The sequence below is a fragment of the Trichoplax adhaerens genome, genomic scaffold, assembly GCF_000150275.1.
Source record: "Trichoplax adhaerens TRIADscaffold_8 genomic scaffold, whole genome shotgun sequence".
Classification (NCBI taxonomy): Eukaryota; Metazoa; Placozoa; class Uniplacotomia; order Trichoplacea; family Trichoplacidae; genus Trichoplax; species Trichoplax adhaerens.
Genome location: NW_002060950.1, coordinates 1453086 through 1479360, shown reverse-complemented (window position 1 = coordinate 1479360; position 26275 = coordinate 1453086). Strand labels below are relative to the sequence as shown.

The 26275-nt window shown below is 32.7% G+C and overlaps 3 protein-coding genes across 3 annotated transcripts; 2 read left to right on the top strand and 1 right to left on the bottom strand.

Moving 5' to 3' along the window:
- Positions 1-232: 232 nt before the first annotated feature.
- On the bottom strand, positions 233-1330 carry TRIADDRAFT_58590 (uncharacterized protein; the record flags this gene model as incomplete). Its single annotated transcript, XM_002114556.1, has 1 exon — positions 233-1330. One exon carries the CDS (start codon positions 1328-1330, stop codon positions 233-235), a length of 1098 nt encoding a protein of 365 aa, XP_002114592.1.
- Positions 1331-13127: 11797 nt separating this feature from the next.
- Positions 13128-14282, top strand: TRIADDRAFT_58589 (uncharacterized protein; the record flags this gene model as incomplete). The annotated part of the gene is made up of 1 exon (XM_002114736.1): positions 13128-14282. The coding sequence occupies one exon, from the start codon at positions 13128-13130 to the stop codon at positions 14280-14282; it is 1155 nt and encodes a 384-aa protein (XP_002114772.1).
- A 3096-nt stretch (positions 14283-17378) lies between these two features.
- TRIADDRAFT_58588 (uncharacterized protein) lies at positions 17379-24854 on the top strand (the record flags this gene model as incomplete). The annotated part of the gene is made up of 25 exons (XM_002114735.1): positions 17379-17412; positions 17500-17596; positions 19699-19768; positions 19894-19943; positions 20115-20143; positions 20307-20397; positions 20480-20560; positions 20662-20729; positions 20827-21001; positions 21084-21318; positions 21396-21674; positions 21752-21860; positions 22009-22257; positions 22359-22378; positions 22491-22698; positions 22818-22882; positions 22962-23040; positions 23139-23277; positions 23411-23491; positions 23601-23669; positions 24084-24132; positions 24361-24403; positions 24481-24512; positions 24587-24638; positions 24766-24854. The coding sequence occupies 25 exons, from the start codon at positions 17379-17381 to the stop codon at positions 24852-24854; spliced, it is 2493 nt and encodes an 830-aa protein (XP_002114771.1).
- Positions 24855-26275: the final 1421 nt, after the last annotated feature.

The following is a 26275-nucleotide window of genomic DNA, read 5'->3' as shown; positions in this document are numbered from 1 at the left end:
TATAATAATACACTATACAGTAACCGTATTTTGTCAGGAATGGATAAGCGTAAATCTTGCAATAGCGCTGTGCATATTTTTCATTAGATAATATTGTAATTATCCAAAGTAAAATGGATAGGACAGGCGATGGCGAAGGCAATCAATGATTTCATTCTACTGCCTGTTATAAAAAATAGGAATCCATCTTGTTGGTAAAAGCATGATTATGATGATGAAAATAACTGAGTGTTTAGTCAACTTCTTGAATGACCGCTTGATCATGGTGATTCATGCTAATAATTTCTGTTCCTCTTGATCGATTGAAATCACCATCACAGTCTTTCACAAGTCGTACTTTATTATGCCGATGGTGTAGACTGGATAGAATCGTGAATATACTGGATAATTTTCTCCACCACAAACAAGCAGTATAGTAATAAGCTTTTCTAAAGCGGCAGTAAAGGAAACCATACAATATAGGATTGATAGCACTGTTTAGATTAACAAAATAACCAGTTAAAAATGCCATGTCTCGACCAACCCAAATGTGAAATATAGAGAACAAGATGAATACACAGACAGCATATGGCACAATACAAATAAGAAAAGCGACGAAAACCAAAAACATGGCACGCGTAACACGAGCTTCTCGTTTAGATATTTGCTGGAGTGCAATATCCATGCCCTGATTGGAAATATCACGGAAACGTCGACTCGTTTTCTTCATCGTGATATAAATAGCCACATAACAGTAGAATAGAATGGTTAATGGAATGATCACATCGCAAATAGTAACAAAAAGTGGGTAGCTACTTTCGTAATACCAATCAGGTAAACAAGCAATTTCGTTTGCTTGATATCGATACCGATTCCAACCGATGATTGGAAGGAGAGCGATAATATTGGAATAAATCCATATGCAAACGATCGATATAACAGCTCTCTTTTGCGTGAGATTGTAGGTGTTATTATGAACCACCGCAATATAGCGAAAAATAGCCATTAATTCTAGGGTATGAACATTAGCTGAGAAAGCAATACTTAATGCCCAACCGCTGAAATTACATAACGCTGGACTGAACGGCCACTCAAATCCTTTAGCATAAGCGATATTGAAGAGGTAAAAACCCATTCTAAATATACCGGTGAATAAATCAACAGTGGCTAAATTGAGAAGAAAAATGTTAAACGGTGTACGAAGAGTTCGAACCACAATAAATGACTCTATGACGATGATATTGCCAATGACGGTAAATGCAAGAAGAACTGCGTAAGCAATAAAACGGGCATTAGCTTCAAAATCGCTAAAGGGGATAAATGAGTTATTAACAGTATTGGATGAGTTCATACTTTCTTTAGTCTAAGGTAAGAAAGGATAGGCAAGATAAATATTTAAATGATAGCGTCTACCAATATTATACTAATTCGTAATTGCAATTTTTTATGGCTAACAATGACGATCGTTTGCACGCTGGAAGTACCAAACGTTTATCAATAGTCGAACCAACCAAGACTGTAACAAATAACGATACCTGCATATTAAACAAATCGATTCATTAGCAAATCTTAAGCTATTCCTTAGAAAATGTGCAATGTAAAACAACTTTCTACCGGTTTCTATCGTATCCAAATTTGAAAGAAAAATAAATGAATGCCATAAAAAGTAGCAATTATAATTTATATAATAGATTATAACGTATATTATTTCCTTTCATTTACAGAATTTATTACAAATGAGAATAGCTTTTGAAACGATTACCGTACTAACAAAAGGCGCAATAATCTGTCAATCTCTTTTATTAATTATTTATTTAGACTACTTTATCTGAATTTAAATAAGTTAGAATTCTTACATTTCCAATCATAAAATAAATTAAATTCCACGTAATTCAATATCTTTGATGTATCAATAATCTTAACATATAATTAGTCCATCACTTTAGCTCGAAAGACGAGAAATGCAACCTTTTTTAAAGGAATCTTTCAATTAAATTGTCTGATATAAGTTATAAAAATGTAATATAACATATATATTACATATAACCTATGTATGAAGACGGATACCGAAAATTGCCATTTCCGTGGCTTAGAAGTTTAATCAGTTCTTAATAATACCAGCTATAGATTTTAAAATTGTTAGTTTCTATCGATGAGATCGATTTTAAGAGATTAAAGTTAATATTTTGATGTGACAACTCAATCAGCTAGCAGAATAAGGAGAAGTAATAATGTTCATCCCATTTTTTTGGTAATTCAAGTTATAGATTTGAATAACAAGTTTGAATAATGCAAGCCATTGATGTTTCTCACATCCATCTGTACACCTAAATTGGTTTTAATATTTAATAAGCAGATCTGACGCTAATCAAATATAATGTATCCCTCTCATCACTTGCATTAAAAAATATACTGACGATTCTGCTACGATGCTGGACTAATAATAAGTTTAACATAATATCTGCCTTAAGCCTATTTCGATTCTTTTTCAGGGACAGTTTTAACTTAAATTAATGCTAAGTCCGCTCATCCAGATATATCATAAAATAACATAAATTGTTCTGCCCTATCAGCTCATATTTATGAACTAATCCAATGTTAATAATTCTATATTTCTTGTTCTCCAAATCACTAAGTAAAACCGTGTAATGATGTCTGGTTAACGTAGTAGAGGATAATAGTATTCTATTGTAATTTACGCCAATGTAAACTTTTTATTTTCTAGGTTCGGTTATTAGTAGAAAGAGATGCTCAGTTACGGAAATAATTTACTACTGATTAAGGTAACAAAACTACTTTCAAACTGATGTGTTATTGAATGAAGCAAAGTTTACTTATTGCTATCCTTAGGTTCGGAAATCATTTTACTTATACGTACAGAAGCTATAGCCTTATACTTGTATTCGTCTTAGGAAAAAGTGAATAGGTAGAGATATTAATAAGTTATATTTAAGAAACATTTTAACATGAAAATGATAAGCTGAATGTGTTTAGAGACGCAACAATAGAGTAATAGCTATTGTAGACGGCTTAAAATTGAATTATGCCATTCTTCTATATCTTTCGCGAAGGACTGGTTAATAAAGATACTTGCTAATATCGAATATCACGTTTGATTAATAGTATTGGTAACCTAAGAGTAGTAACCAAGCAAACTATCAATTAATGAGATAACTCACGGTTATCCTAGACTTTTTGTCTTCTCTAACTTCAACTACACTAAATTACCGAACTACGTCACCTTTTATATGCTACGCAGAGCAGTTGGTGGTATTAGACTATCTAACTATCATTCTAAGGTACTCCAAATTGAACTAGCAATGAAAAATACATGATAAGATAAATTATACCCTAAACTCCCGAAAACTACTAAATTAACACTAAGCATAGTTTAGCTTGAAACTATACATTTCTACAGTATACTCTAAGACAAAATAACAATCCTAGATCAAATTTATGGGGTTCATACTGAATGAAATTACAAAGTAACATCAACTTCTACTGTAATTAATGATCAAAATTAGCACATATATATTCTATTAACTAAATATATCGCTTGAATTATGAAATCATAATATCTGATTCTTAACAAAATTATGCTACGGATTAGCTTAACTTCTAACCCGAATAAAATAGTCACGTTTACAATATAGTAAGATGCTAAGTAAAATCTAGTATTATAATCAACCAAATAAGTCTTCTTTTTAAAGATAAAATACTTATCACGATACAAAACTAAGCTAAAATAATTACAATACAAGAACTTGAAGGAAAATTCTAAAAATAACCTTCATTACATAAGAATATTAAATCTAATATTTAAACTCAAATCTAGATGGAATAATCTTGAAAGGGCATTAAAGAATGAATAGTGCTTTCAGACATCGATTCAAACATCCATATTTCACGTTATTTACAGTATAAAGTGCTCTAAAAAATGATAATTGTGATGAATTGTATGTAATGCATTGATGATGACTTTTATTTGAAAAAAATCAGTACGTAGGAAGGTAAATTCATGATATTCGAGCAATAAGCTGTCTTTAGGAACTTAGATCAAGGGTATAAAAAGAGTAAGATATCTAAGAATTTAGCTGTTATTGGAATACAGAAATGCGTCATATTACAATCAAGTCCTTCAGCTTCCAATTGTCCTTATATCTAATACTTTCGGCGAAATGCAATACCGGGGCTAAGCATAAAAATAATTAAAACAAAATTCAGCTATAGACTTCCATAAACTGGTTTTTATTTTTGTTTACATTAAGAAAGCAATGACGCACGTTGAATTATACTGACGAAAATCTTATTGTTTAGTATCTTTATGCTAAGGAAGAAATTAGAATAGAAGAATTTAAAATGTATATGATGTTTTGCGTTATTACTGTTATGCAATTATGAAGTAGTAAGAGAAATTAAAGTCATGGTTACACAATAGCAATGTTGTTTACCTAGAAATTGATATTGATTTGTCATCGATATTATTGTTACTGAATGAAATAATCAACTATGTTGATTATAAGAGAATTTAAATATTTAACTTGATAGTTAATTGAAAGAACTATTTAGTAAATTGAATTATAACCTTCCAGTTGATAACTTAATTTACACCATGACTGGTCTAAGTTAGTGTTCCTCAACAAATTATTTATTTTTAAATTACTTCATCATGTCCATACATATCTTGTTCGACATAGATCATGATTAGAAAGTAATATAATGATGGTGTTGTGTGAAATTCAGTAATGACCAATATTTGCCTAATTACATAATTTAGGGTTTCTATTACTGTAGAAATTCATGCTTAACCATTTCCAGGATCCTGTAGTTTCGTAACAAATTTCACCAGTCTGGCATAGAATATTCATCTAGTAAGCTATGGCTATAAGATGTAATAATTCTTCTAGGTATGCTCTCTTGTAAATATCATTTAAAGTGTTATTGGGAAACTTTTTGTACTATTTGCGTTGTTAATAATATTTTAAGCCGTTTTATTGCTTTTCTTTGCAGGTCTGCTATTGTGTGATGATGCAGTAGTTGGTACCAACTGCATGCTTTTAATCAGTCCCTACGTTTATTTACTTTACTGCAAATACCGATAAATTTCATTATGCATGTAAGAATTTCCTTCCGTCTTTTTCAAATATACTACGCTTAATAACCTGAGATTAAATTTATCTTATCTATACTTTTGTGTCATGGTTTATAGCAGGTACGTTATTAAAATCCGAATGGGTTGAACTAAACAGGCTGATGTAGTTGTTTGGGTATAAAAGATTAAAGTTGGCTTACATATTCATCCTTTAACTAGAAATTTAATACCAATTCACCATTCATCTCTTTAAGATTTAAACTAATCACGAATCTAAATACACTTTTACCCCTATGATAAAATTTTGAGAAAACATTATGTTTTTAAATCTATAGTCTTATTTAGCATGTCTTCGACGGAAATAGTATTATAATAGCAAAGAAATTCCAGCTTTAGCCCTGTATGATTAATAAGATCTAAGAATGCTGTTAAAATATCCCGGTGTTTATATAACTTTAGTTAAAATTAATTAGATAAGCTTCATGTTAAAGCAGAGAAAAAAATTAATGTCTATTTTCAATACTTAATTTTGATAAATTGCAAAAGATGCATTACTCTATGATTTTAAATAAATTCTAAATGTTATACTTATGTCCTGCATCAAGTATCATAGATTTAAACATTTAAATCGATGTTAAGTATTTACTTGCGTCTCGAAATATTCAGGAAAATGATATAGACAGTTTTTACTATTCTAGTTCATAGGTATTTACCCGTACGCGATCTTTAATCTGAAATTCAGATATTTATCAAATGCTACACTCAATGTAATTTTGATAGATATTCCTAGACGGGTGGCAATATCGGTAACTCTTCAATAACCTGAAATATATTATACTACATAACTACCACGTATGATCAAAAGCAAATTATTCTTGATAGAAATATTTAAAATATCAATTGCTATGCTAATTAAATTAACCGTATTGCAAAGATAATTTTACATAAGATATCGACCTAAATAAAGGTGTCTGCAATACTCGTATAAAGTAATATTCTAATCTAAAACCGTTAAATTATTCAGGATATATTTATATTTGTTGGAAAGGGGATCCTTTATGTTCTCCACCTCTATTAATGTAAAATTTATGTACCATATTACTGCCAATATATCCCGTCGTCGTGTGCAGTATAAATGTCATGGTTAACTAATACTATGATCCAGTACTTTAGTTTTTGCTACATGGTCAATATCACTTCTTTCCTAGTGCTGTATATTTTATGATAGTTATTGTAGATAAAATCTGCTCTTAGATTATCATTTTCTTATAAGTGCTTACTTTGATATTTATAGTATACTGTAAATACGAATATAATTCAGCTGTTTATGTATCATCCGAAAGATCAAAATACTACTTGTCGGGGATTCATTGGATTCATGGTTTAGTCTTAAACATTGACACATAAGAGGGTCCCTAAAATCCCGATTTTTTCGAAAACATACGATAAGAATAATTATGCTAGTACACAATGATAAAGCTAAAGCTTTTAGTTGAAGGTCACCGAAGAATACATAATGGAGTTAAAAACGAATTGATCTTGAATGTAGACCAAATTAGTATTGAAACTCTGTACATGATCAAAAGATAACGGCTCAATCCATGATAGAAAAGGACCGAAAGCGGTCAAATGGTAGATACCTTTATTAAAAAATTTAAGCATAAAAATTGCTAACTGAAAAATCTCAAGAGCTCAGAAGGAATAGCCGTAATACAGTTTTATACGTACATGTTATACTCGTATATTTGTATAATTAAGCCACTCGTTCGTATTTTATCATTTTATTTATAAAATATGGAATATAGTTTTTTGATGTGATTAAATTATTCTATCAATGCCATGATTATTGCAGCAGACGATAGAGATTGGAAAATTTTAAATGGATTCACAATTCCTTTCTGGAATAATGGCAATTAAATTATACGGCAAAAATATAGAATTATTCTATCGGACAATTTGGCACATAATATATCTTATTTCCACAAGCTCGGATATAGCTTATATAGCTTATAATGCATAGGAAAGATCTACTTCAAAATGTCATCGTTACCTTTAGTAATATCTAGTATTATACAGAATTCACTATGTAAGTATACACGCATCTACAAATCTTCAATCCTAACAGCTCATTATTATTACTACAGCGGTATTACCAATATTTTACTTTCAAATGAGCATCATTTCTAGCCAGTACTTGTATGTACGAGCTAGCTCATTTGTAATAATCTTCAGGTCAAGATTTCTGAACATATTAACTACTAAATGGTCAAGTATCATATTGAACATGTGGCCGTAATAAAACTCTAACAAGAATAAATAACAGCCTTTGTCCAAATAAACTACCACAGCAGTATATCAAAACAGAGTTGAATTTTCTAAAGGTTAAAATATCTGACCTATTCGTAAACATACTAATACAAGGTCTTAATTTAAGAAATAGATCACTACAGTACCTAATTTAGTGGTATTAGGGCGTGTATGATTCTATATATATCTTAACTGTAATTGCGCTACTTAGTGGAAGTAGTCCCTTATTTAGATATATATTAATGGATTATATACCTCAATGTGAATTTTTTGTCATAAGATTATATACTGGGGACAAGAAATTATCGTTAGTGTACTGGTATGTAGTTACCAAATATCATACTACACATACATATTTATGTTTTTAAATTAATTGCCTACAAAATGAATTTATACACGTGTATCCAGCATTAACCATGTCGTTTGCTGCAATAGCAATTTAAGACGGTTTTAATTAGGTCATCACTTTACTTTTGTTTTCAGTTTGTTGGCTAATTTCCACAACGTACATCAGCTTTCGCTATCCAAATTAATCATTGTACTGCTATTTCTAATAGAATAGCAATACAGCTACCATATCGTGATATTTGCTGTTATGTATTCATATGATATCACAAAATAGCATTGATCTTAGACTTAAAGTTAGCTGAAATTATTGATATTGTCGTAGTTGATGACATCACGTATTGATGTGGCATCCGGACTGATTTTTAATTATGGTAATCTAAATAAAGTTTCCTCGATTGGTAGTCGATGGTATAAATTACCCAATTACAAATTGTAAAACTCTCATTATTTAATATTGAAAATAATGAGTAGGTTGTCTGAAATAAAGAATCACAGAAAGGAAGTAAAATTCTTTACTATTGTTTCACTTTATTTTATATTCTGATGATTAGGGTTTAATCGGTTACGGTCAGGATATCAAAGAATACTTGCCTGCATTCTAGTTACAGATGATACCGCTATTTCTGCAACTATAGAGTAAAAATCAATTCAATATTAATTAAATTATTTAGAATTGACGTAAGATTATTAATTTTCTAAGATGATTTTATTAGTAGAATGGTTGAGTCAAAGAATAAATCTGGAAAGTGATAGCATTCAAATACGAATAACAGAGCGAAATAATTTAAAAAAAATTAATTAGACTGCATAAACTATCAACATAAACTAGAGCAAAAATTGGATTGATTTTATTTTATTTTTTTGAGAACCTAGTTGCATTATTTTGTATCGAAAAAGTTCTAAAATTATAAAAATAAATATAATAGAAAATCTTCTTAATGTTAGGATTAATGTTCTATTTCTCGGACAAAAGCGTGGGATTCTATAATTCATGAATAACTTAGTTGATATCATAGGTAGATAGGAGATGAAGAAATAAAGAATTCATTTTCATCGATAATACAACTAATATTCTAAAAATATTAAAAAGGCTGAATTAGTCTAAATTTCTATTAGATGAAAGGACGCGTTTATCTCATCAGTATTCATTGAGAACTTTTGTGATATAATCTACATTTGCAGGTAATAGTGTGGGCTGATCACAAGACAAAAAAGCTTTGATATAGATAGAGATGATAGCCTGTTAATTAGTTGATTGAATTTTACTCATAAGAGCGAAGCAGATACTTTAGATTGCTTTATGAACCATCCACTGTAATGATAGAATGCTATAAAGTTATGCTGAGGATTTCATAAACGTAATTGATTTTTGCCTAAGAATGAACACTGCAATGATGCAATAGGTTATCCATTTTAATTTTGAATTCATTCGTAGTCTAGTTGGTGGTTCGATAATCATCTTATTTTTGATAATTAATGTACCAACAGTAAGTGATAGTTAAAAGGTATAATAATAGTAATCATAGACAACAAAATTGAACGGTAGCAGTTTCTAACTGTTGATTTTTTTATTAGGTACGGTTGAGTGCTGCTTTTTTATAGGATATTGTTACTCAACAGAGATGAGGAATGATTTCACTATCGTTAAGATAAAACGTATTAATATTATTTACGATAATTTCAAGACAGTAAATCAATAAATATTGTGATATTTATTATCTTAATAGTTGCCTGTGCTTATTATTTAGCATAGCCACATATTCTTTCATATCATACATATTCTTTTATTGAAGCAGATAACCAATTCAAGCATAGACTCAAGAAGGAGTCCATTATTTACTCACTAGTTATTTGATATTTCCACGAACACTATAGAATTAATCTTATAATCTTATTGTTTCCATACAAGGCATTAGTTAGATTATTAATTTTTATAACACAATGCTATCAAAATAATCCATGATAGTAATAATTATTTTTATTATAATTAATGCAGAATAGATCAACTAAACTATAATCCATCAACAGCATATATACGAGTATTAACACAATGGAAATAAGTTATGAATAGTTTTGATCAATATCAGCAAATTGAGTTATTTTCATAAAATTATGACCTATAGCTCTAATTGATAATAGTGAATTGATCAATTATTCCTACAATAAAGCGAATTTGTATACAAACTTTAAATTGACAAGTACGGTATATAAACTATGGGTATGCTATCTTTTTCTGTAAGCGATAAGAGGGAATTAAATGAAAACGGTTACTAGGGTAGTATTATAGTGTATGTTTACAATTTTAATGAAATATTAGGCTCAATAGATTATTTAACCGGATAAATCTATCACTCTTTTACATATACTCTTATATTATCATTTCTGTAAAGAGTGGGTTCTTGTTATTTACGCAGTTGAACTTGACGACCTTGTAGACTAAAGCTTTCGATGTCAAAAGCCATTGATGTTTTTATTTGTATTTTTTAAATAGAATTTATACGATGTTAAATAGTATTTGTAGTAGAGGATAGCAGAGTATTAACATAATTTAAATTAAAATTTAATAGATATTTTTGTTGTGATTTCATTATGGATAATTCTATTTAGACATGTAATAGCGCTTTGATCCATAGAATCATTCTTAGCGGTTTCTAAGGATATTAAGGAAGCTATGCAATATGGTCGAACTTAAGTTTATTTGAATTCAGTAAGCTATTAAGAGAATCCTGGCAACTATTATTAGATCTTATCTGCCGGGATACACATTTTCCGTATTTGGCTGTTAGTATCGGAACCGATTCATCATTCCATTACATCCTATCCAAAGCGAGAAAATAATTTTAATGTTATCAAAAATTTTTACTGTAGTACCTATAATATTCAGTACGGTACAATTTAAAAATAATAACTGCGTTAGGGTGATAAATAACCGAAAGTATCGATAATAGCTATGATGACTTTTATTCCAAGAGCTTGTTTAAGAGACTGTTCATAATAACTATTTGGATCAACTAGACTATAGGATCCGGATTACCTAGAGTATGTGATCCAAACACACCCTAACCAATTAACATCAAATGTGGACGTGACTACGATATTATTTCTTATGAGCTTTTAGAGCTGTAAGCCTCACTAATTAGAATGAAATTATGAGTAAAAGTATGCCTCTGACTGACTATTAAAATATACAAATACTCATCTATAATGAAGTGAGATGTTACCGTCATTCTCTAAAGGTAGTTCCTGCAATTATTCACCTGGATAGATGTCATTAACCCTTGAGCTTACCCAGTCTTATTAATTTAAAACATTTAGGTGTAGTCAACAACTATCTGTCTAAAGGTAGCTAGCATTTTAATAAAACGTTAGCCTACAGTTCATTGGCAATGATGACGCCATTGCAAAGTAAACATCCGTTAATATTAATGAAATCTTTTAGGTTGTCACTGAGCTCACAATGATTAACAGTTTCAATAACTTTAATGACTTTTTGTTATATTATCATCTAGTGTTCTAGACAGACTATTGTCACGTTATTGAATGATCGTTCGAAATCCTTCTATCGAAAAGAAATGGCTTCCATATTACTAATGAGGTCTTAATAATTACTTCGAACAATAGTTCTATTTCATCTTGATGCTAGTTGCATAAGGCATAATGTATTCTTTCCAGCTGCCCACTCTTTATTGCCGATAAATTATATTGACAGGCATGCCGAGAAAATTTTCAGTTCATGAGATAATCTTGAAAGTAAAACATTGTTATCTAACACTAATTAGAATATTACAAGTTGAATAGTGATTCAGCACAAATTTCTAATCCATAACCAGAGGAGTGATTCATTTTCTAATTACTGCCAATCTAATTTCATGCTATACATGAGGTTAGTTAACGACATAAAATATTTTATAACGCTTTCGATTAATATTTAATAGCCATATTGTCGATAACTTTAAATAACACAAATAATATTATAATATATTCTTGTCATAATCTGAAAATCAGTTTCAAAATATTTCCTCTGTTTTTCTAAATCTATCTATTTTCTGTTTTCTCTTCTTTGATGTAGCTATATTATACGTACAGTATTTCTATCATGCGAATCGGCCTAATGTATCAGTTCATTTTATGTTTCAGGATCATTATTTAAGCAAGTAAGTTTAACCCGATAATACGTACGGCTTTAATTTTCTCTGGATGAAGTTGCAGATTTTATGCTGCACAATGAAATTATCGACATGTTATTAGCTTATCATTAGCTTTTCCGATCAAATCATTAAGGTTCACTAAGTTGCTTTTATTAACGGATATTTAATTGGCTCTTATTATTGCGACTATTAAATTAAGTAGACCGGGGTGGCGAATTATAAACAATTATTTGGTATAAACTTTGCAGAAGTGATTTTATTGCTTTTATCAATTTTAATGTTTCCTTGAAGGCGAAGTTTTCTGTGATCATTTAGTATTGTCCCTAGCGATAATGATTTCATTCTAAATCTGAGATTCATTTCGCCATATACCCACTTAAATTATAAATAGTTGATAAGCAAATACATTTGCGTCAGTTTTTGCTAATCACAATCGTGGAAGCTATTCCTAAACAGCTGTTACAATACATCTGATTATTTTCGGGCTGGTATGCGGACGGAATGAAACCTATTCTATTGAAGTGCTAAATTGATTTATCTTCCTTTCTGCTATGCACTGTACTCGTGCATCGAGCATCTGAAGAGAATTTATATCTTTGGCTATACAACGGGCCTTAAAAGTCTCCAGCAGCTGCAAAAGACTAGAAAATTGATCTCTACACTGAAGTTACCACCTTCAGTGTTACTTTATCAAGCTTAAGAGTGAAGGTTACATTTCTGCTGATACTCAATTTGCTGTATTAATATCGAACTTGACATTGGGAGCAAAAAGTTTTTGTTACCTTTAAAAAATTCAATCTTAATTTCATCATTTCTTATGATATCGCAATCAATTTTTTGGTTCTAGGACTTACCATATCAATACTCGTATATAAGAAATAAAAGAAAATCATTTATACTAGTCTAGCTTTGGTAGTTGAGTTTGAAATTTTCTTGTTAGCAAGTATAACACGGAAGCTTAATAACTCATCGATATTGGTCTTCTAAAAAACGATTATCTGCTATTTAATAATAAGCATCACAACAATAATCGAGCTAAATTTGACTGATAGCGGCAGTATTACGGTAATACACAATATTTAAAATTAAATAGACGGCTTGTAGCTGAAGCTTTAGTCTATCTTTAAGTTGCAAATAAACATCGACATCACTCTCATAAAAGGTTTTCATCGCTGATCAATATTATCATGAACGACAGTAGTAATAAAACAGCCCTCCCTTTAAGTGAACTCTTGGTTATTGGTTATTGCATAATGGAATTGACCACTATTATTTTTAATGTCTGGACATTATTTATCTTTTATCGTTATCCCCGTTTAAGGATTCCAATTAACTATATTTTGATCAATTTAACTATTAATAATTTATTGTATGGCTTTTTAATATTACCATTTAAGATTGTGTCGGTTTTAACACAAACATGGCCATTTCATCCTCGCATTTGTTTACTGAGCGGTTTCATAAATGTAGTTGGATTTTTAGTAGCTGTCTTTTCCATTCTAGCAATTAGTGTCTATCGCTATTTGGCTATAGTTAGATCACAGAAACGCACAATTAGTAAACGAAGGGTTCTTTTTTCGATTGGCTTTATCTGGTTTGGTAGTGCAATTAGTGCAATGTTACCTCTTGTTGGTGTTGGCTCTTATGTTTATATACCAAGTGCTTATATGTGCATGCCTGATCCCTATTATAATCTGTTTATAACGTTATTTTTTTCAACGACGAGCTTTATACTACCTGTTATATTTAGTGGTGTATTAAATTGGCGTTTATTAGTAACAGTCAACAAGCATTCTAAACGTATGCAAGTTACACATCAAAGTTGTAGTTTTGTGCGTAAGGATAAAGGCTTAACGAAAGCCATCTTATCCATTTACGTTGGATTTTTTATTTGTTTTATGCCAATTGGTATCGTTGCCTACATATTATTACCGTTGTATGTGCCTGTACCACGCTCTGTTATAATAATTAGCTCATTTATGATTACCATCCATTCGACAACTTTTCCATTAATATGTGGCTTGATGCATGAAAAATTTAAAATATGTTACAAGCAGTGCTTATCTGACTTAGTCGGTGGTAAACTCTATCGTCGTCGTTCTGGTTCGTTGAAGTCTAAATCATCATTTATCAGGAGAACATCCACTATACGTGATTTTCGTTGTCCAGATATACAAGTTCATCAAGCAAGCGAAAATCATCGTTCAAATTATTTTATACGATCGCCAATGTCAATGGATAATATTACAAGCCTCCTGAGTAAGAAAAGGCGACATAGCACTAATATCTGGCGTCATAAAACTTTTCCTGTAGTACAATCACCGTTGCCACTTGACCGTGCAAAGAAATACTCTATTCCTAATACAGAGTTAGAGCTGGAAGATTTAACGCCTTCGACTGTATCTTAAAGTTAATATCGCTTTGAAAACGTTCTACTTAGCCGCTGATATGCGCGCATGTAATTATGGCATAATTTTATGTATTATTGGCACCTATGATATATTCATCTAGGGGGAATAAAAGACCTTCAGCCATTTATTGCATGTTGATGATGGATTTGCCATTTTATAGGACACACGTGGACTGCTAATAATAATTATTTTCTTTCAATATAAAGGTGATGACCTTAATTTTAAAGTAAGCTATTATCCAATTTAGGGATATCATTGCAATAGGAATAAAACAGTACTACAAATTGAAATGATTGAACTACAGTGGCTATTATAATTCTATTACAAAGATATGGTTTTTTTATTATCTATCTGTCTAATTATTTCGCTTCCTTGTTAGGTGAGAGTTCTATCAATTGAAAAATAGACTCTCATAAATAGGCGTAGCTAAGTGGAAGCTAAATAACTCCAGTGAATATTGACAGGATAGTTATCATGTAGATTTTGAAGTCTAGGTAGTGACTCGTTGATCAGTGAGCTATTTTATTCATCTTATTCATTAGGTAAAAATATTCCCTATAGAGAGATGAAAATGGAATGAATTAAGTTGTTATCGCTATACCTTGATTGGCTTAGATAGACTTTACAGTCAACAGTATATGGCAATTATAAATCAAATAAGAATAAAATACTATCTTAGCATTCTATCTTTATCATAAAATATCCATAAACTAAAAGTCAACCCTTACGATGTTAATTAGCTGCTATGTGTATCATGCGTATAATTGAAGAAAATGAATTTTCTTTCCCTAAGATTTTATTGGATCCATTGCAACGTACTATTAATATGCTATTATTAAATTAAACCTATGTTGGCATTAACACACTGTGTTGTCCACCAAACTATTCAATAGACTATCTGCTCATCATTATAATAATTATACTTGTAATGAATGACATATATGTCATATACAGTAGGATAGTTAGTTTGGTACCGATTTTGTTACTTCACATAAGTGTAACACTTCCTTATATGCATAGGCTAATAATAGAAGAATATTCTTGTTGGATGCGGCAATCAATTTCCATGACCAATTTACTTTTCTGTACTCATTAGAAATAAAATGGCCTTTATTTAAAAAACAAAAGTACATCAAGTTGGTAATTCTACTAATCATCTATATCATGCATCAATACTATTTGATTATGATTGAGTTGAAGGTAATATACGCTACCCTCTTTTAATTGATGAATGCTGTAATGTGATCAGTACGTGAATAAGAACTGCAGTAGTTTTGATTGCTGGATACGATGGGCAATTAGGGTGATATATTATGGCTTAAAGTGCAGATTTCTGCAATTTATTGATCTACCTAACGTAGCAATATCGTTGGTGCGCCTCCATATTGCTGTACTGTACGTCTCTACCTATGTACTATATGTTGGTGTTCCTGTAGGCAGTCAGAGAATGCGTCCCATTGGCATTTGTACATGCGTTTGGAATCAAACTAAAGCTTAAGCTTTCCCTACCTGGCCTCGAGCTCGTCCCCTAACCCTAATGGTATCCTAAGTCGATGTTAAAATGGCTAAACCTAGTAACCAAGTTGAAGTCACGCACCGTTCTTTGCGTATTCCCTGCTGCTGAATTACCCTAGATCAGTCTACTTTACGGACAATGCTTTGCGTCTACCGTCTATTAAGAGTGATGATAGGGTAAAACTTGGGCCCATTGACGGATACCGTACACTGTCAACTAATTCACTAGACCTTCCTCTTTCTACACGTTAAAAATGTTGAGAAATTTGCAGCAAAAATCTGAATAAAAGTATACACCCATTTCTCAAGAAAGAAATTCTGCACACTGTACAGTTCTTACAGTATACTACCGTAAGTGCTCATGAACGTTCAAACCCTTTGGTCTTTCCAACTATAGTGCTGTCGGTCTCAGCTCGATCCGACTGCAGTCCGGCGTCGAGCCGCACTGATCGCTTCAACAAGTCAGGCCAATTTTTGACCGCCAATTCCGGTACAGTGTATAGTCCACAGTATATTGTACTGTAAAGTTGAGTACAGTACTGTACTGTGCTTTAATTTGCTTCATCATCGTTATGTAGTAGTGTACAGTACAGTACAGTACAGTACAGTACAGTACTGTAACGGATGTTCATACTGTGCGGTACTGTAGCGTATTTCATACAGTATCCAGCATGTGGATTGTCAAACGTGCATTAATTAATTCATCTGTAGTGTACAGTGTACACTGTACAATATTTCATATCCAGCATGTCGATTGTGTCAAATGTGCATTAATTAATTTATCTGTACAGTACACTGTACAATATTTCATATCCAGCATGTGGATTGTCCAACGTGCATCAATTTACGGTGGCTCACAAAGAGAGCAGTTTCAGCAATACAGTACAGTACTGTACAGTAGGTAGTAAAATACAGTAGAATTACAAGATGCCGGACTGTACAGTACAGTACAGTGTACAGTGTATACTGTAAGTACTGCACTGTACACTGTACAAAAGTGGCCCAATTTCTGGAATTTTAGAAACCGCTGCACATACAGTACTGTACAGTACAGTACAGTACAGTACTACAGTACACAGTACGGCACTGTACTGTGTAAATGTACTGTAAGCACACCATGACATGACTAGCACACTCCACTCTCACGCACACACAGTCAATTTGTTCAACAAAGTGTCTCCTACTGGTGAATTTTGTGACCACCAATTTGGACATTGGTTCAATCATCTGCAGAATTGATCAGATTCATTCAACTTGAATACGAACTGTGCAAGGATCAAGTCTACCTTGGATTTTCCTACTGTTTTTGTTACTACAAGAGGAATCGGTTGTACAGTAGAGACAGGAATATCGATTTCATCTTGCGTTACTGGAGGCAGAATACAGTACAAGTATCCTTGCTAACCGCCTGTAGAAACGTTTACAGTACTCCGTTTCGCGCGGTACTGTACACAGTCAAGCTGCAGCTGGCCAACGACAAATTGCTGACGGTCAAGCTCGCCGGTCAACGTTTGCAGTCAAGTCGATCGTCATATTCCAACAGCACTGACGCCGCCGCCGTGGTGACGTCCAGCAGCCATGACAACGATCACTAATCGACATCCATTACAAAGTAAGTGCAATCCAACTTTGAAATTGTCTGATATGACTAACTAAAAATGGATGGAAATATTCATTGATTGTGATGATGATTCGACAGAAACTAAAGTGGTTGTTGCACAATCCCGTGAAGAATGGACAACCAGGGAGAAGCTGATCTTAGCTTCTGCTGTTCTACGTAGTGGTGATCAAAATTGGTAAGATGAGTTAGTTAGGATTGACTATTCTATTCAATGCTCATGTCCAAAGAATGCTCAATGAAAGGATGGTAACAATGATCAAGACGAATATTGTATCATTCAAGTATCCATCATTGCTTCAAAGCTAGTTCAATGCTTGCTCATATTGATCAAGGCATGTCCAACCTTGTAGTCTTTCAATAATAAAGTAGAATGGGGTAGTCAAAGCACCCAAGAACACAACACCCATGACACAATATTTCCTGTATCAATATTTGATAGCTAGTGAATCATAAATAATGGAAACGAGATGCTAGTTGATTGTATGTCTACATGCCTAACGTCAGTCTTCTTCAACAAATGCCACTGTTGTAATAGCGTCTTCGATGTAGTCTACTCTACTCGATCGAGTGGTGGGATGGATGCCGTCAATGAAAAGTAATTATCAATGCTTGATAGGCAATAATTTCACTTCATCCAGTTTAGCAATGCTTGCTAGCGGTAATATGACTCTGTCCATACTTTGAAAAGCAAGATAGATTCAAGTTTGTTTCAATTGTTATACCTAAGAATGGAACTGACACTGTCATAGCAATGCTGTAATGGACGATTATTTTTGAATGATGATACTAGTAAGTGGAAGACCGACATAGCAACACTCACGCTATACGGTAGGATTTTGGGGACATGCAGTAGTACTGTGTTGACGCAAATTTGGATATTCAATAGTTTGAAAAAGCAAGACTAGTTATTACCAATACCAAGCTTCAAGCTTGCACCACTCATTATGACTGTGCTTACAATCGTCTACAGTAGCAAACACGGGTTCAATTTTTCCGTCATGGACTATTACAAGCACGGACTGTAAACAACTCTAATGGTCCGTGCTACAAGCGACCTAGGGGCCTGATGCCATTTCCAGTTCTAGGCGTTGATGCTTGCAGTAACGGTGTGTCCGTCAAAGATACATTTTTCTACCTTATCGCTATAAGAATGAACGTTGAAATTGAACAAGTCATTTCAAGCACAGACTCGTGTAAGGTAAATTAGTCCCCGATTCAAGCTACTTCATGAACTTCCACCTACTGCAATGTACAGTACAATTATTTCCTATTCATTCTACAATGACTCTACTGTATTCAGTTAGTCCATTCGTCAATAACTAACTACCTTTAATAGTCACACACGAATGGTGCACAATCAAGTTGCTATGATTTCATCAGATGACTATTAGCAAAGTCGTAGTAGTTTTATACATACTATTACGGTGTATCCTTCATTATGTCACCTTCAGATTGATTCTATATCATGGCAATGACATAAACGCGCACAATGACCTTATTATATGGATACCCTACATTGGATTGACTCAATGTTGGCAGCGTATACGTAGAACATGAAATAATCAAATAATTTTGCTAAGGATTTCACGTACTGTAATTTGCATAGGACACTGCTACCCTATTGAGTAATACAACTCTGTAGGAATTGAGTGGTTTTTGCTTGTTCTTAATTAACTATGCTATAAAGTATGTTAACCGCATTAGTGATCGGAATCCTTGATCTGCAGTCTTTAAATGTACATAGTATTCGTACTGCATTCTGTATGCGTATATTCCAATAATCTACAAGAATCAGATTTGGTTCATTAATTAATTATAATTATAATTATGCATAGTTACTTGTTGTGAATGTCAAGAAAACAGGGCGGTGTGTCTTGGGCCGCTGGCGATGATAATTGTAATTGAGTTATTGAATTATCCTTTATGACTGGTTCTGAGTAATGTAGTCTGGCGGTTATAATAGTTGCATTGCTATATGCAAGCATCATCCAGATTAGATTCACAATATTTTATAGTGATGGAGTCAAAATAGTACTGTACTAGATAGTTGTATAGCAAATTAGGATCAATATAGAGAACTTTCTGCTATCTATGTAATCGTTCTATAGCTAACAGTGTACGATTAGTGCAATAAACTGGTATACCAACGGTAGATTCACTAATAGATAATCTTCATAAGAAGAAGCATTTATTGTATATAATGATTAATATGTAATAACAATTAAGATAAAATACTAAGTCATTATATTTCTATCGTTGGGTTGATCAATGGAATAGGGTATCTGTTAGTAGAGCCATAAAACCATTAATGGATCGTAAGCGAGGACCCGAGTTCTTTTCGCAAAAGGTATGTCTACTGTTGTATTACTTTCTTGTTCTATTTCCTCTACTAAGTAGCACAGCATTAGTTATCTAATATATTGACTCCTTTCTATAATAATTTAATTTAATATATATCTAATATAAACGTAGAATTGTGCTGCCCAGTATTCCAAGATGTTGGAAAAAGTCTCAACACCAAAGTTAGTGGATGAGAATTTTTATTAATGAATTCGAAAATATTTACAGATAATTAGAATTTCTTAAAATGTGTAAAAAGGCAGAATGACAGGGATTTCTGTGCTCTAATTATAATTATTAATGCTAACATTTGTAATGCATATCTTTATCTATGCAAATACGTATACAACCAGGAGAAAGAGAAGTAATCTTGGTGGTGCAGGTTATTGTAGTATTATTAAATATTTAAGGATTGTGCTTAATCAGTAAATCATAAAAATAGTATATGTTTGTATTGAGATATGATTGTAAAGTAGTAATATAGAGGTAGCTCTGCATTGATTTTAAAAGTCCAGTACTGAAAAATTAAAATTTTACTTGATTAGAAACACCTGGTGAACAAATTGTTCGGCGTCTAACGTACGACCGCATAGAAGAATTAAAAAGAGCGATTAATGATGATCATGCTACTTACCGGTTAGCTATTCCACGATCTTTCAAATATTTGTGTTGCAATAGCCTTAGACCACATTAACCTTATTATCGGTATTCCAATTAGGAAGTTAAAAAAAGAGGAGCAGAAAATGATTAGTGGTAAATTAGATTCTAGCTTACCAGCAATATGGAGTGAAATTCAAGCGTAAGTTTATCATAATTTAATAGTGGTATAATATATTTAATAGGAATGTCTCTTATGGCATAGATTTCATATTAATACTGCAACTAATGCTTCTCTAAAAGACAAAAAAGAGCCGCAAAAGAAGCCGATGATATCATTGAATCAGTTGAAGTAACGACTCCTGTGCATGGTATGTATTCCGTGTGTAGTTTCGTTAGTTGTACTCTTATAAAATTTCATATCTGGCAGTAGATGAACAGTGTTTACAAAATTTATTCTTATCATAGAAGAAAGCACGACAGAATTGATCAATTCTTCGCCTACTGAAGATAATAAAGTTGAAGTAGAAGTGCAGCAAGAGAAGTCATCGCCCGGTGAAGAACCTACGGAAAGTGATAATAGCAAGTTAGAAGATCGCCTTGTAGATACAAATGTTACTGCTACTAGCAGTGTTACAGGCAAGTATTTTCACGTTCATAACTTATTAATTACTGCAATATTAGATCGATGGCTAACTAGAGAGAGCTTAACTTATTACAGAAAGTTTAGATGACGCTGGCAAAAGCGAAAGATCTTCACAATCACCACAAGATGCTGTTAAAGAAACTGATCAGTCTGACGAGAAATCTGACGCAACGACCACGGAACAAAGCACACCCCAAAATTCGCAAAAAATCGAAGCAACTTTAGCTGCTACAACTGAAATTGCTATTGATAGTAAAGAAGAAGAAGATAGTAATAGTTTGTTAGATAAGGATGACTCAAAAGAATCACCTGAGGTGACAATGCATTGCACTATTCGCGTATTAGATATCCATGACGTTAATTTTAATATTTAATTATTGGTAATGATTAGGAGGAAGAATCGACACCGATTTCAGAGGAAGTGGAAGATAAAACAATCACAACAATTTTGCAGCAAGCTGTCTCGACTTTGCATGGATCGACGACTGATAGTCAGACAGTGACACGGTCACCCTTAATTGCAAGCTTATTAGTGGAGCCTTCCAAATGTGGGAAACAGTTAATTTCTACACAATTTCCTTTTAAAGCAGAACCGTTTAACGAACAATTTAGTAAGGTACTCGATGAGTTAAATAAAGAAAGTGCTGCTGCGGAACATCCGCATTTACAGGTAAGGTCTTAATTGAGCATTCCATAATTGTGTTTATGATACTGTCTGTAATTATTGTATTTCCTTTTACTACATAGTATTATTGGTCACGAAATACATATGAGGAAATAATCCAACAATTATCTGGAATGTCGTCAGATCAGAGGATGCTGCTTATGAATACAGTTATTACTGGAGAGGCTAGAGGTATGTATGTGTTCAAAGAAATGAGAGTGATTTATTTTTTGCTTTACAAGCGCCTTTAATGTAGTGTAAATAATTTGATTTGCTTGATCTAGCTCAAAACAACTATGCGTTATTGTTTAATTTGCGAAATTAATTATACCTACAACAGCAGGTCCTGAATCATCTACGGTAGACTCAAAGTCAGGAATACAGTCGTTGCCATCAACAAATTTCGAGAATGAATCTGTTGGTACTGTCGCTAGTAGGTTATCCGATATTTTTAAAACCGGTAATTCTTCATCAAGAACTGCTGCAGCCGCTGCAACAATAGCGGCGTTCCTCGGAGATAGTAAAAGTGATGCCAATACCAAGGAAAGCAGTCCACAGCAATGTACTGTTAATACTTTCAAGCCTATAGGTAGGAATAACGCAAGCGACAGGCTTATTCCGTTAAAATTAGAAAACAGAAATATAATTAGTACTAATGATTGTATTTGTGATTTTTGTTGCATTATGTAGACGACAAAGCAACTACACCGGTAAGTAATGTTAGTGTATCATTCGCTTATGAATATGCTTAAAATAGTTGGTAGATAGGATAAAGGATGAATTTTACAACTTGATAAAAACTGTTCTCTTAACTTCAAACAGGAGAAAGATATCAAAACGGAATTCCAGGATGAAGAATCGGACCAATTATCAGAGAATAAATTTAAGAATGTGCAAGCTAGTACTGAATCGGCGGTAGTCGATGTAGAAACTGTAGATCCAGAACCACCAGCTTTACGAGAATCTCCAACGTTACGCGTAACCCGGTCATCTCAACAAACTCGAGGCACTGCGAAATTGACTAAAGAAAGTACGTAATGTTAGCATAATTTTAGTAAACTTTGTTCTTTAAGAAAAATCGAAAATTTTTAATCCCGTCGACACTATCGGTTTTTTACCACTTGACTCTAATATTACAATCTTATTTAGAGAGCAAAAAACCTGTCAAAAGCTTGAGAAGAAGTAGAAGATCAAAACCAAAGTCGTCGTCTACAGTAAGCCATGAAGACCTACATTAATTCTTCGTTCGATTTGGTTCCTAAACCGCTCAAAAAATTTATTCTTAAAATTAAGGCTGATCAAGAATCGATTGAAGGCGACGAAGATAAAGATAGCCTTGCTGAAGATGATAGTATAAAACACGATGAATCCGGTAGATACTCGTTTATGGATTTAACTGTAGACCTATCTATTAGTAGCTAGAGATTAATTCGTTGCTAAAATGTGTGATTTGTTTGTTTTGGAGAATAGATGACGACCGAAAATCGAGATCGTCGGATTTAACATTTGAAGACGATCCTCGAGAAATCCATGAAAGTTGTGAACATGTTCTACGTCGACGGACAGGAAGTGATTCATTCCCATCTAGCCCTTCCTCTATTTCTCAAAGGTAAAGTATGCATTATATAATTTATTGTAATTCTTTTCGAGCACGGTAGACAATAAATATGATTGATTTATTCTCTCGCAAGATGCGTAGCGTTGGTGTTTTAGCTAGAATAAAATTTTTATTGATTCAATAGTGATGACTTTGAGAGTACTCAAACCAGAAAAAATTGGAAAAAAGCAATAATGCTTATGTATCGAGAGACAGCAGCTTTAAAGTAAGACTAATGCTATGGATGTAGACATTATTGATAATATTTAAGCATTATTCGAGTATAACAAGGGAAGAAAATATTATTCTAACTCTATTATGTATTCGTATTACAGATGTGCTAGTATATTTCTGCATCCTGTGACTGATGATGAAGCACTGGGATATCATGAAATTGTAAAAAAGTGAGTTATTTGTGTTAAATTAAGATTTTAATTAGATCTTATGTCAATTGCAATATTATTTTATACTTACGTTTGACTTATGGTTGGCCTCTAGACCCATGGATCTATCAACAATACGAAAACTTATCGATAATGGGGTAATATGTTATATGCTTTGTATGAGTCTGAAACATTCGGTACTTACGCTTTTCTCTGATTTTCATTACAAAGACGATAAGAACAAATCTTGAATTTCAACGTTACGTCATGCTCATGTTTCAAAATGCGTTAATGTATAACAATTCGAACCATGTCATGTAAGTGAAATGGATGTCTTTATTTTAATGGTGAATTATAAGTTGCTCAAAATGGGAGAATGATAATTTTTGGTAGTGGTATATTCTGTTGTATTTAATCTGTGATATTATCATATAGACATCAAATGGCGGAAGAAATGTTTAGTGATTTTGATGAGCGTTTTCAGGTAAGTGATGTTACCGCTACGTAATGATGCTCACGGTATTGCAGTATTGTATAACAGTAAAACTAATATGATATGTCGTTGCTTTTGTCAATTGTGAAAGTATCAGAATATACTTTGTAGCGATGATTAGCTGTATTAGGCTTACTCTCTCGTTATTGCTAAGATTTGTCCTTGTTGGAAAGGGTTGCATAAGGTATTGCTTGCTTTTAGATTTTTTTAACAACGCAGGAAATGGCGCAGACTTCGGAAAATAAAATTCTAAGAGCATCAGGTCAGTTATTAAAGTATAGTTTTTGACTAGATGATATGAAATTAGATAAATTAAAATTTTTACTCTATAACATTTAGGTGGTTTGCGTCGAGGAGAGCATGTCACTAAGGTAAGGAATAGCTAGAGCATAATATGTATTTCGTTAAGGAACTGTGGTAAGTTTAGAGACCTTACTGTTTCTAGGGCGAAGGCCGTGGATTACGACGTGGGCCACCTGAAAATATAGACCAAATAGGTAAGAAGGCCAAGAGAATGAAGGTTGGGGAAGCTATGGAGTAATGAACCCACATTTGGATACATTCCGCGTTAAAACTTACTAATACGTATACATATATTAATTCTATAATTCTATATTTATATAGTAATTATAATCAATGAGCTTGTTACCTACACCATTGAATGTATTAAAAGTTGTTATGGATTTCTTGTTGTACAAAGGACATATCCTTAGCTGTATTTTATCTCGTGAATGAGAAAAGTTTGTGCATGTACGTACTCGTACATATTAGAAAGTAGCTAAGTTTCTATCAGATCTTCAGAAGTTGTGCAGTTGTTGTACTATTTTTCGGTTAATTAATAAGATCAATGTACTGTACATACTCGTAACTGTAATTTTTGACATTTATTGCTTGAAAAGAATACTTTCGTAGAATGTATTTTTATTTATGTAATATGGCGAAACATGAATAGATGATATTTTGAGAGTGAAATCGATACCTTGAATAGCCTAATAAACATTTTGTGTTCGAATTGACTACGTTTTATTTCTGGATATTTGCTTCACTATATTCTCTACATTGTACACTAATTTAACTTTCAAATACGAATTAGGATGAGGGTAAAAGCGGTTTATGCGAGCATAGTACAAAAATATTTCTACCAAATTTCTATAATATCAGTAAATAGACAGCAATGCTGTGTAACGACGTATTAATACCAATAATGCAGTACCTTATAACTATTATGGACTTGATGAAAATGTGGTAAAAGGCTAGCTAATAAATTGCACAGTGCACTAAAGTAGCTGTTCGTGGCGCATGAAGTTATATACTAGAGTACGAGTAGCCATAAATTTTTAAAATCAGGCACTAGATGCTGCGGGATTATGGTTTGGTAGACAGTTCACTGTGACTAGCTTTACAATGGACTATCACAAAAAAATTTTATAACGTAGATAGCAAAATTTCAAACGGATTCTTTATTTGATTTAGTATACAGTTTCCGATTAACGATGGCCTACATTTTCAACATATTATAATATAGATGAATAGGTTATGCGACTGCAAGGCTTGACTTATTTTTAGTCAATACGTGCACTGTAACGCCATGCTAAGTACATACTGGCTATCCCATAAGATACAACAAAATTAAAGAGCGTAGACTAAGTAGATTACAATTCAATACCTTCAGATGTTTCATGACCTAAACTTATCCGCCCTTGACGGTTTGCAACAACATACACGTAGGCCCCGTGAGGTTAAGATCAGTTAAGTGCACAGACATGAACAGTATAAGTAAAATTAAAAAACTACAAATAAATTGCTAGGAATTATCAAAAAGATGGGAAATTTATTGATAAATCTAATTTAATAGTGCGTTAGTTAGGCTATTCAATTAAGCGTCATAAAACGCTAGCGAGGACTTGGCGATCTTCCCCTTCTGTCTCTGTTCCCCCTATATGGTGATCTAGATGGTCTACGTCTATAGCCTCCACCTCTTCGGCTTGGACTGGGCGATCGACTATATCGTTCACGTTGTTTTGGGGGTGGCGAACGAGATCTAGAGTGGCTGCGCCGGCGGCGGTAATGTCTGCCAAAATATATACATAATTTTTTCAAAATCTGAATAATTATATATTATTATTGCATATCG